At 42.8% G+C, this 20,254-nt stretch overlaps 2 protein-coding genes across 4 annotated transcripts in view; one reads left to right on the forward strand and one right to left on the reverse strand.

Moving 5' to 3' along the window:
* The first annotated feature begins 830 nt into the window (after positions 1–830).
* On the forward strand, positions 831–6,166 carry LOC139557762 (elastase-1). The gene is made up of 5 exons (XM_071372926.1): positions 831–1,118; positions 2,322–2,559; positions 2,651–2,913; positions 3,115–3,260; positions 4,716–6,166. The coding sequence occupies exons 1-5, from the start codon at positions 1,022–1,024 to the stop codon at positions 4,953–4,955; spliced, it is 984 nt and encodes a 327-aa protein (XP_071229027.1). The 5' UTR covers positions 831–1,021; the 3' UTR covers positions 4,956–6,166.
* Positions 5,807–20,254, reverse strand: part of LOC139557760 (disco-interacting protein 2 homolog B-A) — a 107,746-nt gene continuing 93,298 nt past the window's right edge. For all 3 annotated transcript variants that reach the window (XM_071372923.1, XM_071372925.1, XM_071372924.1), the window contains 9 exons: positions 20,071–20,201; positions 19,724–19,892; positions 19,309–19,479; positions 19,096–19,157; positions 18,924–18,981; positions 18,309–18,383; positions 13,153–13,327; positions 10,117–10,240; positions 5,807–9,719 (listed from right to left, as the gene is read on the reverse strand). In XM_071372923.1, coding sequence (XP_071229024.1) covers positions 9,467–9,719; positions 10,117–10,240; positions 13,153–13,327; positions 18,309–18,383; positions 18,924–18,981; positions 19,096–19,157; positions 19,309–19,479; positions 19,724–19,892; positions 20,071–20,201 — 1,218 coding nt within the window. In that variant the 3' untranslated portion in view covers positions 5,807–9,466. The remainder of the gene's footprint in view (positions 9,720–10,116; positions 10,241–13,152; positions 13,328–18,308; positions 18,384–18,923; positions 18,982–19,095; positions 19,158–19,308; positions 19,480–19,723; positions 19,893–20,070; positions 20,202–20,254) is intronic.

Here is a 20,254-nt window from a genome sequence, read left to right on the forward strand (position 1 = left end):
CTGCAGTTTTGCACATTGTTATTTATTTTTCTTTGATATGTGCAATATTCTATTATGTTGTTCAGATTGTATTTGTTTTGAATTGTTACATTTATATGGACTTTGTTAATATACTTTATTTAATACACTATTATGCGTTTCAGATTGTATTCGTTTTGAACGGTTAGATTTATATGCACTTTGTTTATATACATTAAAAAGTTATACTTTAAATGCAAATGTTTAATAGCATTATTTTTCATAATAAACCAATGCATTTTTAAATACATTGTGGTTAAGGTAGTGTGATTTCATATAATAATTTAATTAGAATTGTTTTAACACCAATCTATATCAAACTATCGTAAACTGTTTGACTTTAAAAAAATATAAAACCTTTTTTTTTAAAGAGCCGTTTGGGAGCCAAATGAGCCGGGTCTTTTTGGTGAGCTGAGCCGAACGAGCCGGAATGCCCATCACTAAACTGCAACCATCTCGCGCCCCGGGTATTCAGTCAAACAGCGGCCGCTGCTGCCACTGAGGCCAACAATTAATATTCATAGTTCAAATTTTCTGGGATTTAGTTACATGTGCATAAAATCTGTATATGTTGCAATGACACCATTTCGTTGGCCTACATATAAGCATATTTTAAAACAGCCACCACTGCAAAGTGGACTGGACGTTACGATGGGTGCATGCGTCAATTCACTCTGGAGTTCTAGAGTGCACTCAGAGTGTGCTCTGGGCGTTCGTAAATTAATCAATTATTCTGCGCTCTGCCCCACTCAGACGAGAGTGCTCTGAAATCGGAGTGAATTTACGAACGCGCCCATTGTGTATAACGAGTTGAGTTCACCAATCATGGTGCTCTGTGGTGTGGCGCTCACCAGTGTTGGTAGTGCGTCATCAAATGTAACAGTTTTTGACCGTTTGAATAAAGACTTCTCGTACCAGTTTGTCAATGTAGCTAGCTAGGTAGTTAGCGAACGCCTGGTCGAGCCATATAGCTAGCAACATCTGGCTAACCTACTTTGCTAACATGAACTCCTGTGCCAAATTGTTCATTTTGATAGCCATCGCAGGAGTTTGCGTTATCTTGTATTTGGCCACTTTGGAGGAACATGTTACAGCGGACCGTGAGTAGCTAGCACAGCGTTTAGTAAACAAACATTCCTTGGCTGATATACCTGTATTATACTCGGTGTATTATATACAGTTGAAGTCGGAAGTTTACATACACTTAGGTTGAAGTCATTAAAACTCGTTTTTCAACCACTCCACACATTTCTTGTTAACAAACTATCGTTTTGGCAAGTCGGTTAGGACATCTACTTTGTGCATGACACAAATACTTTTTCCAACAATTGTTTACAGACAGATTATTTCACAAATAATTCACTGTATCACAATTCCAGTAGGTCAAAAGTTGACTGCCTTTAAACAGCTTGGAAAATTCCAGAAAATGATGTCATGGCTTTAGAAGCTTCTGATAGGCTAATTGACATCATTTGAGTCAATTGGAGGTGTACCTGTGGATGTATTTCAAGGCCCTACCTTCAAACTCAGTACCTCTTTGCTTTACTAGGATTACATTTCAGAAATTGTGAAAAACTGAGTTTAAATGTATTTGGCTAAGGTGTATGTAAACTTCCGACTTCAACTGTATACACCTGTATAATTTAATGCCTATACAAACGAAATCATGATTCAATACAATGTTTTAGCCTATTCAAAATATGCTGATGATATGGCTCTAGTTGGCCTTCAGCTTGAGGGCACGATGCACATATTGACCTAAATCACGTAGATGACAAGGTGCCCTTCAGTCTTGTTAATGCTGATGATGAATGTCTTTGCCCATTGATGTATTTTAAATGAGGATCTCTTCATGATGATCATGGTTTTAGACCAATGATGCAACACATAGGAACTTAGAACTGCAGTAGTACAATAACACTTTTGCACTTTGATCTGGAGAATGATGTGCTCATCATGGCGTATTAATCCTGGTTTTTGTGTGGTGAAGCCAAAGACAAATTTCCACAATACGTGGAAATTTTCTAAATCTATAAGGGACTCAGCTAAACTGCCGTAGCTATCTGTCTATCTAGCCTAATCCTAATTCTGCTCCATTGCTGGTATTTATGTTTTTTTTGCCATAAACAGGAGTCTTAATAAAGAAATAACTTGATCATGGATTGTCAGTCAAGTTAGGCCTACTTCTGTGGTAACATTTCTCCATCAGCTTCATGTACCAAGTATTCATGTCTTCAAATGGTGTGGCTGGCAATTAGGCTGAAGCACAAACTCAGGATTGTGGTTCTTGTCTTTGTATTTAGTGAATTGTGGAAAGAGACCAGAGAGACCATCAACGATGTTGCCATTTGACTATGATGATTATGGTGGTGGTCAGTTCGTTGGTGGCACTCCAATTGACCCTAGTATTTGGCCGTGGCAAGTCTCCATCATGCACCGTCCAACCGCAGCAGATCCTTTTCAGCATCACTGTGGAGGAGCCATCATCAGCCAGGACTGGATACTGACAGCTGCCGTATGTGTTCATGCACCACAGCATCGGTATATACCACAGCATATATATTAAGTCTACCGTTTAGCTACTTTACCAGTTGTCTTTTTCCAAAACTTTTCTTTGCCCTTTTTGTTGCAGCCTTTCAAGCAACCTGATAGTCAAAGCTGGGACCACGGATGCAAACCACAATGACGCGAACACACAGGAATTACAAATTGAGAGGATAGTCCCGCACAAACTCTTTAATCCTATCACACTGCGATACAACATTGCACTTCTGAAGTTGAAACCCCCCCTTGTATTCAACACCTTTGTGGATGAAATTTGCATCCCAGATAATTCCAATGTTGAAGAACATCAGTATGGTATCTGCCACATTACAGGCTATGCAGGGCCCAATGGTAAGTCTGACAATGCAAACTGTGTAATTTTGTTGTAAAAGTAGAGCTGGCCATATAGCCTACTGTAGGGGGCTTGAAATGATGGTCATGGGAAGAGCAGGTGTCCTTAATGTTTTGTATACTCAGTGTATTAAAAACAAAAATATTATAGTGTATAAGTCTTTAACACAAATTACGGTTAACCTATTTGCTCTTTGACAGCAAACACCAGCATTTTACAAGAAGCAGAAGTGAAGAAAATTGGCAATCCCAGGTGTAACATGCCTAACTGGTGGAACTACAAAGTGGCTGGGGACATGTTTTGTATGTCTCATCCCAGTGGCATGGGTGGTCCTGATGGTTGTGAGGTAAACAGAGGCTGATACAACCTGTTACATACCAGACAAGAGATGTGTCCCAAATGGCACCCCTTTTGACCAGAGCCCTGGGGTGTGCACCCCTTTTGACCAGAGCCCTAGGGTGTCATTTGGGACACAGACATGTCCTACATTTTGTTTAATCTCTGACATTTTAGATAACATGTTAGTTAGACAAAAATATAAAAGCAAAATATAAAGTGTTCTTTTATTTCAGCTCTTGAAACATCTCAGAAATGTCCCATATGCACAAAGATCTCAAATGTTGTGCACACATTTGTTTACATCCCTGTTAGTGAGCATTTCTTTAGCCAAGATAAATCGATCCACCTGACAGGTGTGGTATATCAAGAAGCTGATAACACAACATGATCATTATACAGGTGCACATTGTGCTGGGGACAACAAAAGGCAACTCTAAAATGTTCAGTTGTCACACAACGCAATGCTACAGATGTCTCAAGTTGAGGGACTGTGCTATTGGCATGCTGATGGCAAGAATGTCCACCAGAGCTGTTGCCAGATAATTGCATTTTTATTTCTCTACCATAAGCTGCCTCCGTCGTTTTAAAGAATTAGGCAGTACATCCAAATGGCCTCACAACCGCAGACCACATGTATGGCGGTTTGCTGATGTCAACGTTGTGAACAAAGTGCCCCATGGGGGCAGTGGGGTTATGGTATGGGCAGGCATAAGCTATGGACAACAAACAAAATGGCATTTTATTGATGGCAAATTGAATGCACAGGGATACCGTGACGAGATCCTGAGGTCCATTGTCGTGCCATTCATCCTCTGCCCTTGCCTCATGTTTTCAGCATGATAATGCACAGCCCCATGCCACAAGGATCTGTACACAATTCCTGGAAGCTGAAAAATGTCCCAGTTCTTCCATAGCCTGCATAATCACCAGACATGTCACCCATTGAGCATGTTTGGGATGCTCTGGATCGATGTGTACAACAGTGTGTTCCAGTTCCTGCCAATATTCAGCAACTTTGCATAACCATTGAAGAGTAGGAGGACAACATTACACAGCAGGCCACAATCAACAGCCTGATCAACTATGCAAAGGGGATGTCACGCTGCATCAGGCAAATGGTGGTCACACCAGATACTGACTGGATTTCTGATCCACGCCCCTACCTTATTTTTAAAGGTACAGTATCTGTGACCAACAGATGCATATCAGTATTCCCAGTCATGTGAAATCTATAGATTAGGGCCTCATTTATTTCAATTGACTGATTTCCTTATATGAACTGTAACTCAGTAAAATCTTTGAAATTGTTGCATTTAAATTTTTGTTAATTTATGTTGTAAAAATCCATGTTATGATAATTAATATTCTTCTAAGAAAATCACCTCCTGAAAGAACATGAATCCCAAGTCACAAAGTAGTTATGTTAATTTTAAATGTTTGCTTATCGCTTGTTTTTCCTCAGATGAATCTTGGGGGCCCTGTGAGCTGCTTCATGCCTGCAAACAACCGCTACTACATCTATGGGGTGCGGGTGTATACCAAGGACTGTGGTGTGCCTCGGCGGCCCAACATTTACCTCAAAGTGAGCAAGCATTTCTACTGGATTCAAAGAGAAGTTGGGGACAGCACCCCCCCTATCCTTGCACCAATTCACAGTCGCTCTTTGGCCATGTGTGTGCTTTTTGCTTTCCAGTTTAGCTAAAATGGTGATTTGACAGTTTCCACACCAGTTACATTTGTGACATTCTATTTATTAATTTAATTTGAGAGCAGTCTAAATATTTTTAACTAAACATATGATAATATAAATAAAAGTATGGAGCAAAGGATGTTGAGCTCTGTTAAGCTTTGATATCTCAGAGGACACAAATGAAGGTGACACCCTCCCACACACTTACCAAAAGTCATGCAGAGTAAGGTGATGTACCTCAAGGCATGACTGACTGACTCAGCCCCCCATGGGTAGGACGCCCCTGGTGGCAGGGAGCAGCGCCATAGACACCAGGCTTGGAGAGGTGGGGGGGATGAATAGTAGAGACAGTCAAATGTTTGCCATGCAACATCAGGGTAGATGCTACTGTACGTAGTGACTTTTTTGTTGATGCAGATTGTAGAACATTGGGTTGCCTTGTCTTTGATATCTCAGATGACACAAATTAAGTAGACTTTACCCCCCACATACACTCATACCAAAATGTAACTTGCCTGCAAATGTTGTGAAAAGCTGAAGTTAAGCCAAGAGATCTAGAAAACACTCGGACATTCAGCTGAGAAAGATGGCATTTTCCTCTGTAATAATGTGGTAATGCACAATATTTTCATCATCTCTTTTCATTAGTCTCCGCCACAGCATCTCTTTTCAACACTTTTAGGCATTCAGCGACTGAGCAGCCCAACCACAAATTACAGAAGTGGGTGGGCTGTTGATGTTCAAAATGAAGTGACTGTCAGGTTGTAACACCAAATCAGACATCAAGTGGGAGAGGCTGTAGCGGTAACCAGCGGCTGTGAAAAGAGACTAGTGGCTTTACAGATCACAGAGCAGAGACATGCTGACAAAAGCAGATTTTTATTGTTTCATTTTGCTAAACCAAATAGAAACCAAATGATCCCCATTGACAACATGACCGAACGTTGGTCAAATAGGACACGTTTGCCTCAGTTGGAACTCATTGCATCACTGACTATATTGAAAAGATCTTTTACAGCATTTATGCATAGTGAATAGCCTTGAGGTATATATATTTTGGGCCCTTGAGGTTTACAAATAACATTAATCATCCGAAATATATTGTTTTATCACTACACAAGTACAGTACATTGTGCTTACAATAGACTAAAAGCTTAACATCCTTTATTGTTTTCAGTTTTACTGCAATTGGCACAGTGTTTATTACAAAATATATGGAAATATTGGCAATCCTGATCGTTTATCCTAGCCTGGTCCCATGCCTGTTTGTGCTTTTGCCAATTGGAGCTGGCACAATAGTACAAAGAGGCTGGAACTCAAGCTAGGTTTGTCCATGGATAGATTCTTGAAAAAGTTTCCCCTTATTTCCAGTTTTGGATAGCACCAATGTGTCTAATGAATATATGGCAGGACAACATGTTGTCACACCCATAGAATTAGATTGAGTAGAACGGGCTTGGAACCGCTCACACCATGGCGATTTGAGTGGTAAATTCCTTCTAGTTCTATGGTCACACCAGTATAAGATGATGATTTAAACATGCAAAGGTGGAATGATACAATAGCAGCTTGGCAAGAAAGCCAAATACCACAGAATAGTCCAAAACATTTTTTATGAATCATTAAATTTAACTTTACTCTAAAGATGGACTTAAGTTACAATGTTTGTCATTCAAGTAGTTTTAACAACTTCCTAAATCAAACAAGGCTTTTGTTTTGCCACAGAGTTGTGCTGTTAAATGTAGGATAGTTGAAATCTTGCATGAAAAACATTACAATCATTTAAATAATGAATTTCTCATTTGGATGGATGGAATAAAAATTGTTTGATGCTAGGCTGAATCCTTGGGATGTCCTGCTAGAGTCAACCCCAAAAAATTACATTACAGTGAATGACATAAAATAGGCCAATCAACAAAAAAGAAACTGGCATTTGAGCAAAAATATTGTTCAATATTTTGATGTTCATTTAATTAAAAAGGGAAATTAAACTTTTTTCCACAAGGAAAGGCAAACGATGTCACCATTTAAACCATACGATCACACACCAGTAATAATGATATGGAAAAGTGCAAATTGTTACCACCTGCCAAACCATATGATACACTTCCTTTAATTTTGCAATGTGTTACTTAGCCTACGTTTAAGTCTGTGATGCAGAAATTTGCTGTCAAGTATGAAAGATCAGTCAAGTTTTATGAACAAAGAATAAGTTCATAATTGCAATGTACACAGTAACACCAGTTATACAATTTTTGACCTCTAAAATATACCCTATACGGTCAACATCTTACCCTTCACAATCCCTTTTCTAGTCATAATACAATCAGAATAATTCAATTAAAACCTTTGACAAATAAAATCAGTAAAAGTATTACAAGTTCCACAGGTTTTATAAGGCAAGAATTTGTCCTCATCTTATACCCACTGCCAACTGGGTTTGGTAATTCACCAAGTCCTTGATTTATGAAGATGTCACGTTTCATGATGGCACAAAACAAAAGGGAAAGGGGGATACCTAGTCAGTTGTACAACTGAATGCATTCAACTGAAATGTGTCTTCCACATTTAAAGGCACAGCAGTCTTCTGACATCCCAGATGTAGCCTCATGTGAAGTTAGTCAGAGTTATAGATGCCCCTTGGTGACTCAATGGGCACTCCAGAATCAACAAACAAGCCTAGCAATTGACTAGCCACGGACACCAAGGCTTTGCCATCTGAAAGCCTGTGACAGAGGCCAGCAGCTGACTGACTGATACTTATTCAAGCTAAGATAGTGATTCAGCAGAGGAGCCTCCATGATATCAAGTCAGCCAGCAAGTTAATCAGAAGTCAAGTTTATTGTTCCATATTACCAGTATTTTGTGCTTGCTAGATATTTAAATAATGACGATAAATACAGTTGTGTAAAGATAAATATCTACAGCAGTTTAGTCGTATGTCTGTACATACATATAACCCTGACCCCATAAAACAGCATTACAGTTAAACAGGAGTCAATTTTATTTACATGATCGATGAGAACTCTCATGGAACGATTCCTGCTCATACATCAAGACCTTAAAATATTGTCCCCCAAAAATAAACACTGTCTGTTTTGTTGTGCGAGTTTGCTGCTGGTATGTTTATGTTGCACATCTTTTTCATTCCATACCAATGACAAGTGTGTTTTAAAAGTGAATTCTTCTAGCACGACTAAAAGCTTTTAACATAGCAGTAAAGTGTAAAAAAACAAACCTAGATCTATGGGACAGACACGTAAGATGACCGATCAATTCCAGCTCTGCAGTAAGTAGAGCTACAGGCGTTAGTCTGGCTCAGTGGGCTGTACTTACTGCAGGTATTGTATTGTTTGTGATATTGTTTAGTTCTTATGCATTTCTTGATGAAAAATGGAAGTGAGTAGAGGAGATCAGAGTCTCCCATCAACAATCCAGGGGACATATAGGCTGCGTCTCAAATAGCACCCTATTCCCTATTTAGTGGACTACTTTTGACCAAGACCCATAGGGTAGTACACTATATAGGTTGCCATTTGGGACGTACAATACGCATGGTCCCAGGTCTTTTCAACTCCTTTGGTCATTGTCTCATGAGCAGTTGACAAGACGGCATAAACAGATCTGGGACTTGGCTAGGTGAGACAGGAGAGATTATGGAAGGACAAGGAAAGGTTAAAGTGCATGGGGGAAGCTTCCAGCTCGTCACGTTGACTCCACAGTCCTATCCTGACCAACATGACGGACTGTGGACCACTCAGGAGAGAGGAGAGAGCAGGGTACAGGCTGAACCAGGGAATGGATTGAGATGAGAAACACACCTCTGTATTTTCTTCTATAAAACAAGATTCACAATAATAATGTCTGGGGATAAAATCATGGTTAGGAGCAGTTGGGGAGAGACAGTGGATGAGGGTATTGGCAAACATCTACTTGATAGGTGGACCCAAGTGTCAATCAAAGAGGAGAAACCAATCATCTTCCTACTCTGTCAGTGGGAGGCAGGGAGTGGTTGGATAAGCACCAGTAAGAAGCAGCAAAACCCCATGCAGACAGACGTGCTCTAACTTCACTCCCGCCCACAGCCTTAATAAACAGTCTCTGTTTCATAGAGAGTAGACTCTGGCCGAGAGAGAAAGAACACTGGGGCAGGAATTACTGTAACAGGATGGTTAATCCAAGTCCAAGCCCATCCACCAATGCTACTCCTGCCCTGTCCTGCCACTCTGTCCCACTGCCAGATGAGTGAGTGTGAGGTCCATTCTTGGGAGAAGCAGTCCACCCCCAGCCCCCTCTCTGTGTCTAGCGCCTCCCTCTCAGAGCCTCTATACTCTAGCCTCCACCCCAGTGGACCCCCATAGCCAGCCTCCACTCCAGTGGACCCCCATAGCCAGCCTCCATCCCAGTGGACCCCCATAGCCAGCTTCCATCGCAGTGGACCCCCATAGCCAGCCTCCATCCCAGTGGACCCCCATAGCCAGCCTCCACTCCAGTGTGAATGGGGCCTGGGCCCTCCTCACATCTCACATGTTATAGGCCACGTAGATGGGGTCCAGCTGGTCGGCCAGGAACGAGTCCCGGAGGTGCATCCTCTGCTTCTCTCCCCGGGAGTTGATGGGGATGACCCCCGGGTCAACGACGACCACTACGCCCACAATCAGGTGGTGCTCCTCCAGAACCACGTTGGTCACCAGAGGCACCAAGTCCAGGGCTTCCTGCTCCGACCCGGCCAGCTCTGCCACTACCACCAGGAGGTTGGTCCACGTGAACACAGCACTGTGGAGAGAGAGAGAGAGAGACAGTCATTCATCAAGTTAACATTCAGCGGTCTACGTGAACACAGCACTGTGGAGAGAGAGAGAGACAGCCACCCATCAAGTTAACATTCAGGGGTCCACAGCAGACAGAGAGAATGACCGGCACCAACAGTCAGTCACTCATCAAGTTCAACACTGGTTCCAATGGTTCAGTGGGTTAGAGCACGGTGCTGGTGTACCCTTCCCATTCTTTCTCAACACCAAGGAAACCAAACATGTGGGTTTATACTAGATACAGTATATGTCAATGTCAAACACAGTTCTGGTACAGACCACAAAACAGTCACATCAGGTTACAATACACCTAGTGAAGCATGTATGTACTGTGTGTGTCTGAGCAGACAACAGTATCTCACCTCTCAGCGATGCTGCGGTGTGCCCGGGACACAGAGGTCTCGATGTCGATGGGGTGGTAGCGAAGCCCCCTGAGCTCCAACGTCTCATCCAGCTGGCCCACCACAAACAGAGCGTCATGACGATCTGAAGGGAAGGCAGGCAGATGGATCAGGAGTGAAAATAGATTTGTCATCAACACAGACCGCTTAGAAACCCAACATCCAATGGTGCTGCTTTTATCTCAATATCAAATCCTTTCTGGGTAACAATTAAGTACCTTCATGTGATTGCTTTCAATTAAAATGATTAAACAAAAATAGCTTCATAGTAAAGAGCAATTTTGCTAGGACTGTCTGGGAGTTGTCTGAGTGGGGAGGGGAAAACTGAAAACTAACTGTTATTGGCAGACAGGATTGGAACTCTTTCTTATTGGTCTATTAACCAATTTACCGCCTAGTGATGTCACCAGGCAGGCCAAAGCTCCATCCCACCAAACCAGGCAATATTTTCAAACAGCTCTTACACTAAAAGGGTATTATCATAATTATCACAGTATTATTTCAACCTCATCCACTGCACCTATCTGGTGTATGTGACAATAAAATACATTTACAAAAAACACAGAAAAATAAACATTTTGACTGCACTGGGTCTTTAAAAAAATCAGGTTGGTTTTAAAGCAAATCAAAATGTATTTGTCACATGCGCCAAATACAACAGGTGTAGACCTTACAGTGAAATGCTTACTTACAAGCCCTTAACCAACAATGCAGTTAAGAAAATACCACAAAAAACTAATAATTAAAGAGCAGCAGTAAAATAACAATAGCGAGGCTATATACAGGGGGTACCGGTGTCGAGGTAATATGTAAATGTAGGTAGAGTTATTAAAATGACTATGCATAGATAATAACAGAGTAGCAGCAGCGTATAAGGGGGGCAATGCAAATAGTCTGGGTAGCCATTTGATTAGAATTTCATCAGTCTTATGGCTTGGGGGTAGATGCCTCTTGGACCTAGACTTGGCACTCTGGTAATGCTTGCCGTGCGGTAGCAGAGAGAACAGTCTACGACTAGGGTGGCTGGAGTCCTTGACAATGTTTAGTGCCTTCCTCTGACACCGCCTGATATAGAGGTCCTGGATGGCAGGAAGCTTGACCCCGGTGATGTACTGGGCCGTACGCACTACCCTCTGTAGTGCCTTGCGGTAGGAGGCCGAGCAGTTGCCATACCAGGCAGTGATGCAATCCGTCAGGATGCTCTCGATGGTGCAGCTGTTAAACCTTTTGAGGATCTGAGGACCCATGCCAAATCTTTCCAGTCTCCTGAAGGGGAATAGGTTTTGTTGTGCCCTCTTCACGACTGTCTTGGTGTGCTTGGACCATGTTAGTTTGTTGGTGATGTGGACGCCAATGAACTTGAAGCTCTCAAGCTGCTCCACTACAGCCCCGTCGATGAGAATGGGGGTGTGCTCGGTCCTCCTTTTCTTGTTGTCCACAATCATCTCCTTTGTTTTGATCACGTTGAGGGAGAAGTTGTTGACCTTGCACCACATGGTCAGGTCTCCGACCTCCTCCTTATAGGCGGTCTCATCGTTGACCAGGCCTACCACTGTTGTCATCGGCAAACTTAATGATGGTGTTGGAGTCGTGCCAGGCCGTGCAGTCATGAGTGAACAGGGAGCACAGGAGGGGACTGAGCACGCACCCGAGGGGCCCCCGTGTTGAGGATCAGCGAGGCGGATGTGTTGTTACCTACCCTTACCATCTGGGAGCGGCCCGTCAGGAAGTCCAGGATCCAGTTGCAGAGGGAGGTGTTTAGTCCCAGGGAACTTAGCTTAGTGATGAGCTTTGAGGGCACTATGGTGTTGAACGCTGAGCTGTAGTCAATGAATAGCAATTCTCACATCGATGTTCCTTTAGTCCCGGTGTGAAAAGGCAGTTTGAAGTGCAATAGAGATTGCATCATCTGTGGATCTGTTGGGGTGGTCTGCAAATTGGAGTGGGTCTAGGGTTTCTGGGATGATGGTGTTGATGTGAGCCATGACCAGCCTTTCAAAGCATTTCATGGCTACAGATGTGAGTGTTATGGGTCAGTAGTAATTTAGGCAGGTTACCTTAGTGTTCTTGGGCACAGGGACTATTGTGGTCTGCTTGAAACATTTTGGTATTACAGACTCAGACAGGGAGAGGCTGAAAATGTCAGTGAAGACACTTGCCAGTTGGTCAGCGCATACTCGGAGTACACATCCTGGTAATCCGACTGGCACTGTGGCCTTGTGAATGTTGACCTGTTTAAAGGTCTTACTCACAACGGCTGCGGAAAGCGTGATCACAGTCGTCCGGGACAGCTGATGCTCTCATGCATGTTTCAGTGTTACTTGCTGGGAAGGGAGCATAGAAGTTATTTAGCTCATCTGGTAGGTTTGCGTCACTGGGCAGCTCGTGGCTGTGCTTGCCCTTGTAGTCTGTAATAGTTTGCAAGCCCTGCCACATCCGACGAGCGTCATAGCCGGTGTAGTACAATTCGATTTTAGTCCTGTATTGACGCTTTGCCTGTTTGATGGTTCGTCAGAGGGCATAGCGGGATTTCTTATAAGCTTCCGGGTTAGAGTCCCACTCCTTGAAAGCGGCAGCTCTACACTTTAGCTCAGTGCGACTGTTGCCTGTAATCCATGGCTTTTGGTTGGGTTATGTACGTACAGTCACTGTGGGGACGACGTCATCGATGCACTTATTGATGAAGCCAGTGACTGATGTGGTGTACTCCTCAATGCCATCGGAAAGAATCCCGGAACATATTCCAGTCTGTGATAGCAAAACAGTCCTGTAGTTTAGCATAGACCAATCTACCCTCTTTCACCTGCAACAATTATATTTGGTGAGATGATCCTAAAACAGAATGAACATGCCTTGTACGACTAAGAACAAGTCTTCAGATTGGTTTGGTATAGCAACTAGTGGGGGTGAGAATGACCACACCCCAAGAAAGATATGACTTGGGAGAGTCCATAACATGCTAAATGCTAGGATGGTTACATTATAAGGGTCTCTAACCTCCGGTGGACCCCAGTAGCTCTGTCCTCTTGACAAAGCCCAGGTATCCCGTCCTGGCCCACAGGGTGTGGGGCTCCCCGAAGCTCAGCCGCGTGTTGAAGTGGTCCGCCTGCAAGCTCTCCTCTCCGTAGATGGTGTAGTAGCCACTGGAACTGTGGGGACTCTGAACCCAGATCTAAACAGAGAGTGAGAGTGTGTTATCATCCTCTACATCAGGGATGGGAAACAGCTGGCCCTCCTTTTGAAGGCCCTCTGATCAATTCCACACAAAAAACACACATACATACATATATATATATATATATATACATACACACACACATATATATACACACACAGTTGAAGTCGTTACTTTACATACTCCTCAGCCAAATACATTTAAACTCAGTTTTACACAATTCCTGACATTTAATCTTAGTAAAAATTCCCTGTCAGTTAGGATCACCACTTTATTTTAAGAATGTGAAATGTCAGAATAATAGTAGAGAGAATTATTTATTTCAGCTTTTATTTCTTTCATCACATTCCCAGTGGGTCAGAAGTTTACATACACTCAATTAGTATTTGGTAGCATTGCCTTTAAATTGTTTAACTTGGGTCAAACGTTTCGGTTAGCCTTCCACAAGATTCCCACAATAAGTTGGGTGAAGTTTGGCCCATTCCTCCTGACAGAGCTGGTGTAACTGAGTCAGGTTTGTAGGCTTCCTTGCTCGCACACACTTTTTCAGTTCTGCCCACACATTTTCTATAGGATTTAGGTCAGGGCTTTGTGATGGCCACTCCAATACCTTTACATTGTTGCCCTTAAGCCATTTTGCCACAACTTTGGAAGTATGCTTGGGGTCTTTGTCCATTTGGAAGACCCATTTGTGACCAAGCTTTAAGTTCCTGACTGATGTATTGAGATGTTGCTTCAATATATCCACATAATTTTCCTGCCTCATGATGCCATCTATTTTGTGAAGTGCACCAGTCCCTCCTGCAGCAAAGCATCCCCACAACATGATGCTGCCACGCCCGTGCTTTACGGTTGGGATGGTTTTCTTCGGCTTGCAAGCCTCCCCCTTTTTCCTCCAAACATAACGATGGTCATTATGGCCAAACAGTTCTATTTTTGTTTCATCAGACCAGAGGACATTTCTCCAAAAAGTACCATCTTTGTCCCCATGTGCAGTTGCAAACCGTAGTCTGGCTTTTTTACGGCGGTTTTGGAGCAGTGGCTTCTTCCTTGCTGAGCGGCCTTTCAGGTTATGTCGATATAGGACTCGTTTTACTGTGGATATAGATATGTTTGTACCTGCTTCCTCCAGCATCTTCACAAGGTCCTTTGCTGTTGTTCTGGGACTGATTTGCAATTTTTGCACCAGAGTACGTTCATCTCTAGGAAACAGAATGCGTCTCCTTCCTGAGCGGTATGACGGCTGTGTGGTCCCATGGTGTTTATACTTACGTACTATTGTTTGTACAGATGAACGTGGCACCTTCAGGCATTTGGAAATTGCTCCCAAGGATGAACCAGACTTGTGGATGTCTACATTTATTTTTCTGAGGTCTTAGCTGATTTCTTTTGATTTTCCCATGATGTCAAGCAAAGAGGCACTGAGTTTGAAGGTAGGCCTTGAAATGCATCCACAGGTACACCTCCAATTGACTCAAATTATGTAAATTAGCCTATCAGAAGCTTCTAAAGCCATGACATAATTTTCTGGAATTTTCCAAGCTGTTTAAAGGCACAGTCAACTTAGTGTATGTAAACTTCTGACCCACTGGAATTGTGATACAGTGAATGATAAGTGAAATAATCTGTCTGTAAACAATTGTTGGAAAAATTACTTGTGTCGTGCACAAAGTAGATGTCCTAACTGACTTGCCAAAACTATAGTTTGTTTACAAGACATTTGTGGAGTGTTTGAAAAACGACTTTTAATGACTCCAACCTAAGTGTATGTAAACTTCCGACTTCAACTGTATATATATTTACTTGTAAAAATAATAAAATCAGAACCCTTAGTCGGGTCTCAACTTACTGTTGAGAGTTAGAATAGTAGAATACACCAGGTGCAATTTCAAAATGTGGTTGTGCATCAGCAGTTTTTCTCTTATGTCAGTGACTGTCAATTAGCCCAAGTCCACAAAAGAAAAATTGTTTAGCGGCTAGCTATCTAAACTTAGTAATCATGATCGAATTACCGGCCGGGGGGCACCCTTTGACTTAGTTAGTCTCATATTAAAAACTGCAAACATTCCTCTCAGCCCCATGGCAAAATAAGTAAAATTGCAGGAAATTAGATATAAAATTGCAAAATCTTCTGTCTGCCACATGGAAATATTTGCAGAACTGCAACAAACTTGCTTTAAAACTGCAACATTTTATCTACACCCCATGGCAAAATGCGTATAATTGCACGAAATTAACAAAATAAATGTAACATTTCTCTCCCCTGTCAAGAGGTCTGCTATTTTCAATATTATGTCTATCTCTGATTAGCTACCCAGGAAAGGGCTGAAAATAGCCCATATTAGTATATGTAGCCTAAGAAATAAGGTCATGAAATCAATAACTTCCTAACATCAGATAACATTCATATATTAGCCATTTCTGAGACTCACTTAGATAATTAATTTGATGATACAGCAGTAGCAATACAAGGATATAACATTTATAGAAGAGACAGAAATGCTTATGGGGGAGGGGATGCTGTATATATATATATATATATATATATATATATATATATATATATATATATATTCAGAGCCATATCCCTGTAATGCTTAGAGAAGATCTTATGTCAAGTGTTATTGAAGTGTTGTGGTTGCAGGTTCACCTGGCACATCTAAAGCCTTTTCTTTTGGGGTGTTGCTATAGTCCACCAAGTGCTAACAGTCAGTATCTAAATAATATGTGTGAAATGCTTGATAGCGTATGTGATGTAAATAGAGGTGTCTACTTTCTTGGGACCTGAATATTGACTGGTTTTCATCAAGCTGATTACAGGCACAAATGATGATTGGTTGAAAGAAATTGATAATAAGAAGATTGTGGGAGCTGTACTGTTAGATTTCAGTGCAGCCTTTGATTTTATTGACCATAACCTGTTGTTGAAAATACGTATGAAAAATACGTATGTGTTATGGCTTTTCAACCTCTGCCATATCGTGGATTCAGAGCTATCCATCTAATAGAACTCAAAGGGTTTTCTTTAATGGAAGCGTCTCTGATGTCAAATATGTAAAGTGTGGTGTACCGCAGGGCAGCTCTCTAGGCCCTCTACTCTTTTCACCAATGATCTGCCACTGGCATTAAACAAAGCATGTGTGTCCATGTATGCTGATGATTCAACCATATACGCATCAGCAACCACAGCTAATGAAGTCACTGAAACCCTTAACAAAGAGTTGCAGTCTGTTTTGGAATGGGTGGCCAGTAATAAACTGGTCCTGAACATCTCTAAAACTAAGAGCATTGTATTTGGTACGAATCATTCCTTACGTGCTAAACATCAGCTGAATCTGGTCATGAATGGTGTGGCTGTTGAACAAGTTGAGGAGACTAAATTACTTGGCGTTACCTTAGATTGTAAACTGTCATGGTCAAAACATATAGATTCAATGGTTGTAAAGATGGGGAGATGTCTAGCCGTAATAAAGAGATGCTCTGCTTTTTTGACACCACACTCCAAAAAGCAAGTTCTGCATGCTCTAGTTTTGTCTTATCTTGATTATTGTCCAGTCGTGTGGTCCAGTGCTGCAAGGAAAGATCTAGTTAAGCTGCAGCTGGCCCAGAACAGAGCGGCACGTTTTGCTCTTCATTGTAATCAGAGGGCTAATATCAATACTATGCATGCCAGTCTCTCTTGGCTAAGAGTTGAGAGACTGACTGCATCACTTCTTTTTATAAGAAACATGAATGTGTTAAATCCCAAATTGTTTGCATAGTCAACTTACACACAGCTCTGACACACACACACACACTTATCCCACCAGACATGCCACCAGGGGTCTTTTCCATAGTCGCCAAATCCAGAACAAATTCAAGAAAACGTACAGTATTATATAGAGCCCTTATTGCATGGAACTTCCTTCCATCTCATATTGCTCAAATGAACAGCAAACCTGGTTTCAAAAAACAGATAAAGCAACACCTCGCAGCACAACGCCTCTCCCCCATTGGACCTAGATAGTTTGTTTGTACGTATTGATATGTAGGCTACGTGTGCCTTTTTAAAAATGTATGTAGTTCTGTCCTTTAGCTGTTCTTGTCTAATGATATTCTGTATTATGTTTCATGTTTTGTGTGGACCCCAGGAAGAGTAGCTGCTGCTTTGCAACAGCTAATGGGGATCGTAATAAAATCCTCCCAAAATACCAGGTGGCCCACTAAAATGTTTTGCTGGCAATCTGGGGGGGGGGGGGATCCACTTCAATCAATTAAATCCATTTCAATCAGTGTAGATGAAGGGGAGGAGACAGTTTAAAGAATCATTTTTAAGCCTTGAGACAATTGAGACATGGATTGTGTAAGTGTGCCATTTAGAGGGTGAATGGGCAAGATTGAAGTGACTTTGAACAGGGTATGGTAGTAAGTGCCAGAAGCACTGGTTTGTGTCAAGAACTGCAACGCTGCTGGGTATTTCACGCTCAACAGTTTCCTGTGTGAATCAAGAATGGTCCACCACCCAAAGGACATCCAGCCAAATTGACACAACTGTGGGAAGCATTGGAGTCAACATGAGCCAGCATCCCTGTGGATCGCTTTCAACACCTTGTAGAGTCCATGCGTCGACAAATTGAGGCTGTTCTGAGGGCAAATGTGTGTGTGGGGGGGGGGGGGGGGGGTGCAACTCATGGTTAGGAAGGTGTTCCTAATGTTTAGTATACTCAGTATATATAGTAACCAGGGGCTCTGAGCCCAGATCTGAAGAACAGAAGAGATGGTCATTAACCAGGGAGGTAAGATGGAAAACTAAGTGATAGTGAAAGAGAAAGAGAAATATATTGACTAGGTCGTAGTAGAGCAAGGTGATGGGGTTAAATTATTGTAGGAGAAGGAGAAGAAACTCTGAAGTCTTTGCTACAATACTCTCACAGCAAACCCCTTTCAACTTGACCATATACCCCCACCACCTGTTCCTCTGTGGTGTCTGCATACTCACCTCTCCTAGATGTGAGTCCCCCAACGGACCCCTGGTCTCTGGGTTCACGATGATCACCCTCACCCCTGGAAGAATCTGCAGACAGGGAGATCAGGTTTGTAAACAACCTCACGGACGCAAGAGGAAGTTTCATTGGAGAAGCAAGAAGTCAAAACACAGTCTAAAGGCGTCCACACACACAGGTTCGGTTTGCTCCCTGCAGAACTCTGCTAGGTGAAGCGACCGTCTGTGCTCTCATACTCCCTAAAGACTCTCATACTCCCTAAAGAAAAAAGCAGCAACATCACTGTTGTTTATCCCTTTTCAGTCACCACGGCAACAACATAGCCAGAAACACTTCCTCAAAGTAGTCAGAATTAATCTAAGATAAATCACGAAATCTGATGTTTTTGCAGAGGTCCTAGTCACACAATTGTACATCTAACTGAGATGTTTGACTTCAGATACCGAACTTCACTTTGCCTCAAGAAAATAAATGTGTGCACGAACAGCCAAGGAAATAAAAAAACTGATGAACACCAAAACATCACAAAATTTAATCGTAATATATGCGCAAACGGTTTAGACTGGGAAGCATAGGGTAAAGCTTTAGTCATCTCAGTGCCATGTACTTACAGTGCCTGACTCCATGAGGGGAAGACTCTGTGGGGCTCCTCGCTCCACCAACCTCACCCTGGAAGACACAGACAGACGGACTCCATTCTCTGCAGTGTATTATACATGACCATGTGACCTGACCAGGAAAACCCTGGGTAAAACCTTAGTGATGTCCGCTAGCTATCCTCACCTGTCATGGCGGAGGGACTTCATGTCTACATAGACGGTGGAGGGATCTGGTCCAGCTGTACCCTGGCAGAGAAACAGAAAGGGAACTTCGTGATCTAAAAAGTCCAAATGAGTCACCATCATTGTTGTTTAGATCCAGCTGTGTGTGCGTATGCATGCATGCATATTTTTTGTGGCTCCCTGCATTTGTATGTGTGTGTGCGCTGGGGCCCACCTGCAAGCAGATGGCTATGTTGACCCTGGATCCAAACGCTGTGCTGACAGCGCGGGGGGAGAGGCCCAGGTCTTTAAACAGCTTGGAGAAGGACTGGGTCAGTGCCAGCCGGGGACGCTCCTCTGCTATCACCACACAGCTCCTCACACACGACAGGTTCACACCCCGCGCCTGCAGACACACAGGTTAATAATACACACAGGGTGGAGACTCCTAGACAGTACACTTACCACCAGCCTCTTCTGGTGTGTGTACAGGATACAGTTGACAGATTTTAGACTCTGGAACCAACACATATCTAGCCATTGGTTAGACTGTGTGTGTGTGTGTGTGTGTGTGTGTGTGTGTGTGTGTGTGTGTGTGTGTGTGTGTGTGTGTGTGTGTGTGTGTGTGTGTGTGTGTGTGTGTTCCTCACCTTGAGAGAGTCAGTCTGCGTTCCCAGGCCCTTGGTGCAGAGCTCCATGACAGAGTAGGAACAGAAGGTGTCTCTGACCTTGTACTGGCTCAGGGTGCTCAGCCACAGAGGTAAGGACAGCTCCAACTCCATAGGAGGGATCAGGATGGACTGGTGACCCGAGTACACACTACACACAATATTGGAACTTTCTCTAGTCATTACAACGTAAAAAGCTGCTGTCACTTTTCTGCTCAATAGAGATCAGCCGCAGTGTCAACAACACTAGATCATAGGGCGACATAGAAGCGGCATAAGGATTATACAAAATGTAGGTGAAATCATGGCAGCCCAGCCATGTCTCTTACCTGGAGATGCACCACTGTACGAAGCCCAGGCCGCAGTAGGGGTCCAGACAGATGGCTATTTGGCGTGAGGAGTAGAGCTCACACTGTAGCTTGATGGAGCGACACAGAGTACTGACCGCCGAGTGGGACATCTGACACACACACCACAGACAGACAGAGAGACGAGAGAGAAACCAGAGAGAGA

The sequence above is a fragment of the Salvelinus alpinus genome, chromosome 28, assembly GCF_045679555.1.
Source record: "Salvelinus alpinus chromosome 28, SLU_Salpinus.1, whole genome shotgun sequence".
Classification (NCBI taxonomy): Eukaryota; Metazoa; Chordata; class Actinopteri; order Salmoniformes; family Salmonidae; genus Salvelinus; species Salvelinus alpinus.

What these genes read in the sequence shown, in the direction of transcription:
- LOC139557762 (XM_071372926.1), top strand. Translation starts at nt 1,022, where the DNA reads ATGAACTCCTGTGCCAAATTGTTCATTTTGATAGCCATCGCAGGAGTT. An exon ending in GTTCATGCACCACAGCATCG is followed by an intron (nt 2,560 to 2,650) that starts GTATATACCACA and finishes TTTTTGTTGCAG; the next exon opens with CCTTTCAAGCAACCTGATAG. An exon ending in AGGCTATGCAGGGCCCAATG is followed by an intron (nt 2,914 to 3,114) that starts GTAAGTCTGACA and finishes GCTCTTTGACAG; the next exon opens with CAAACACCAGCATTTTACAA.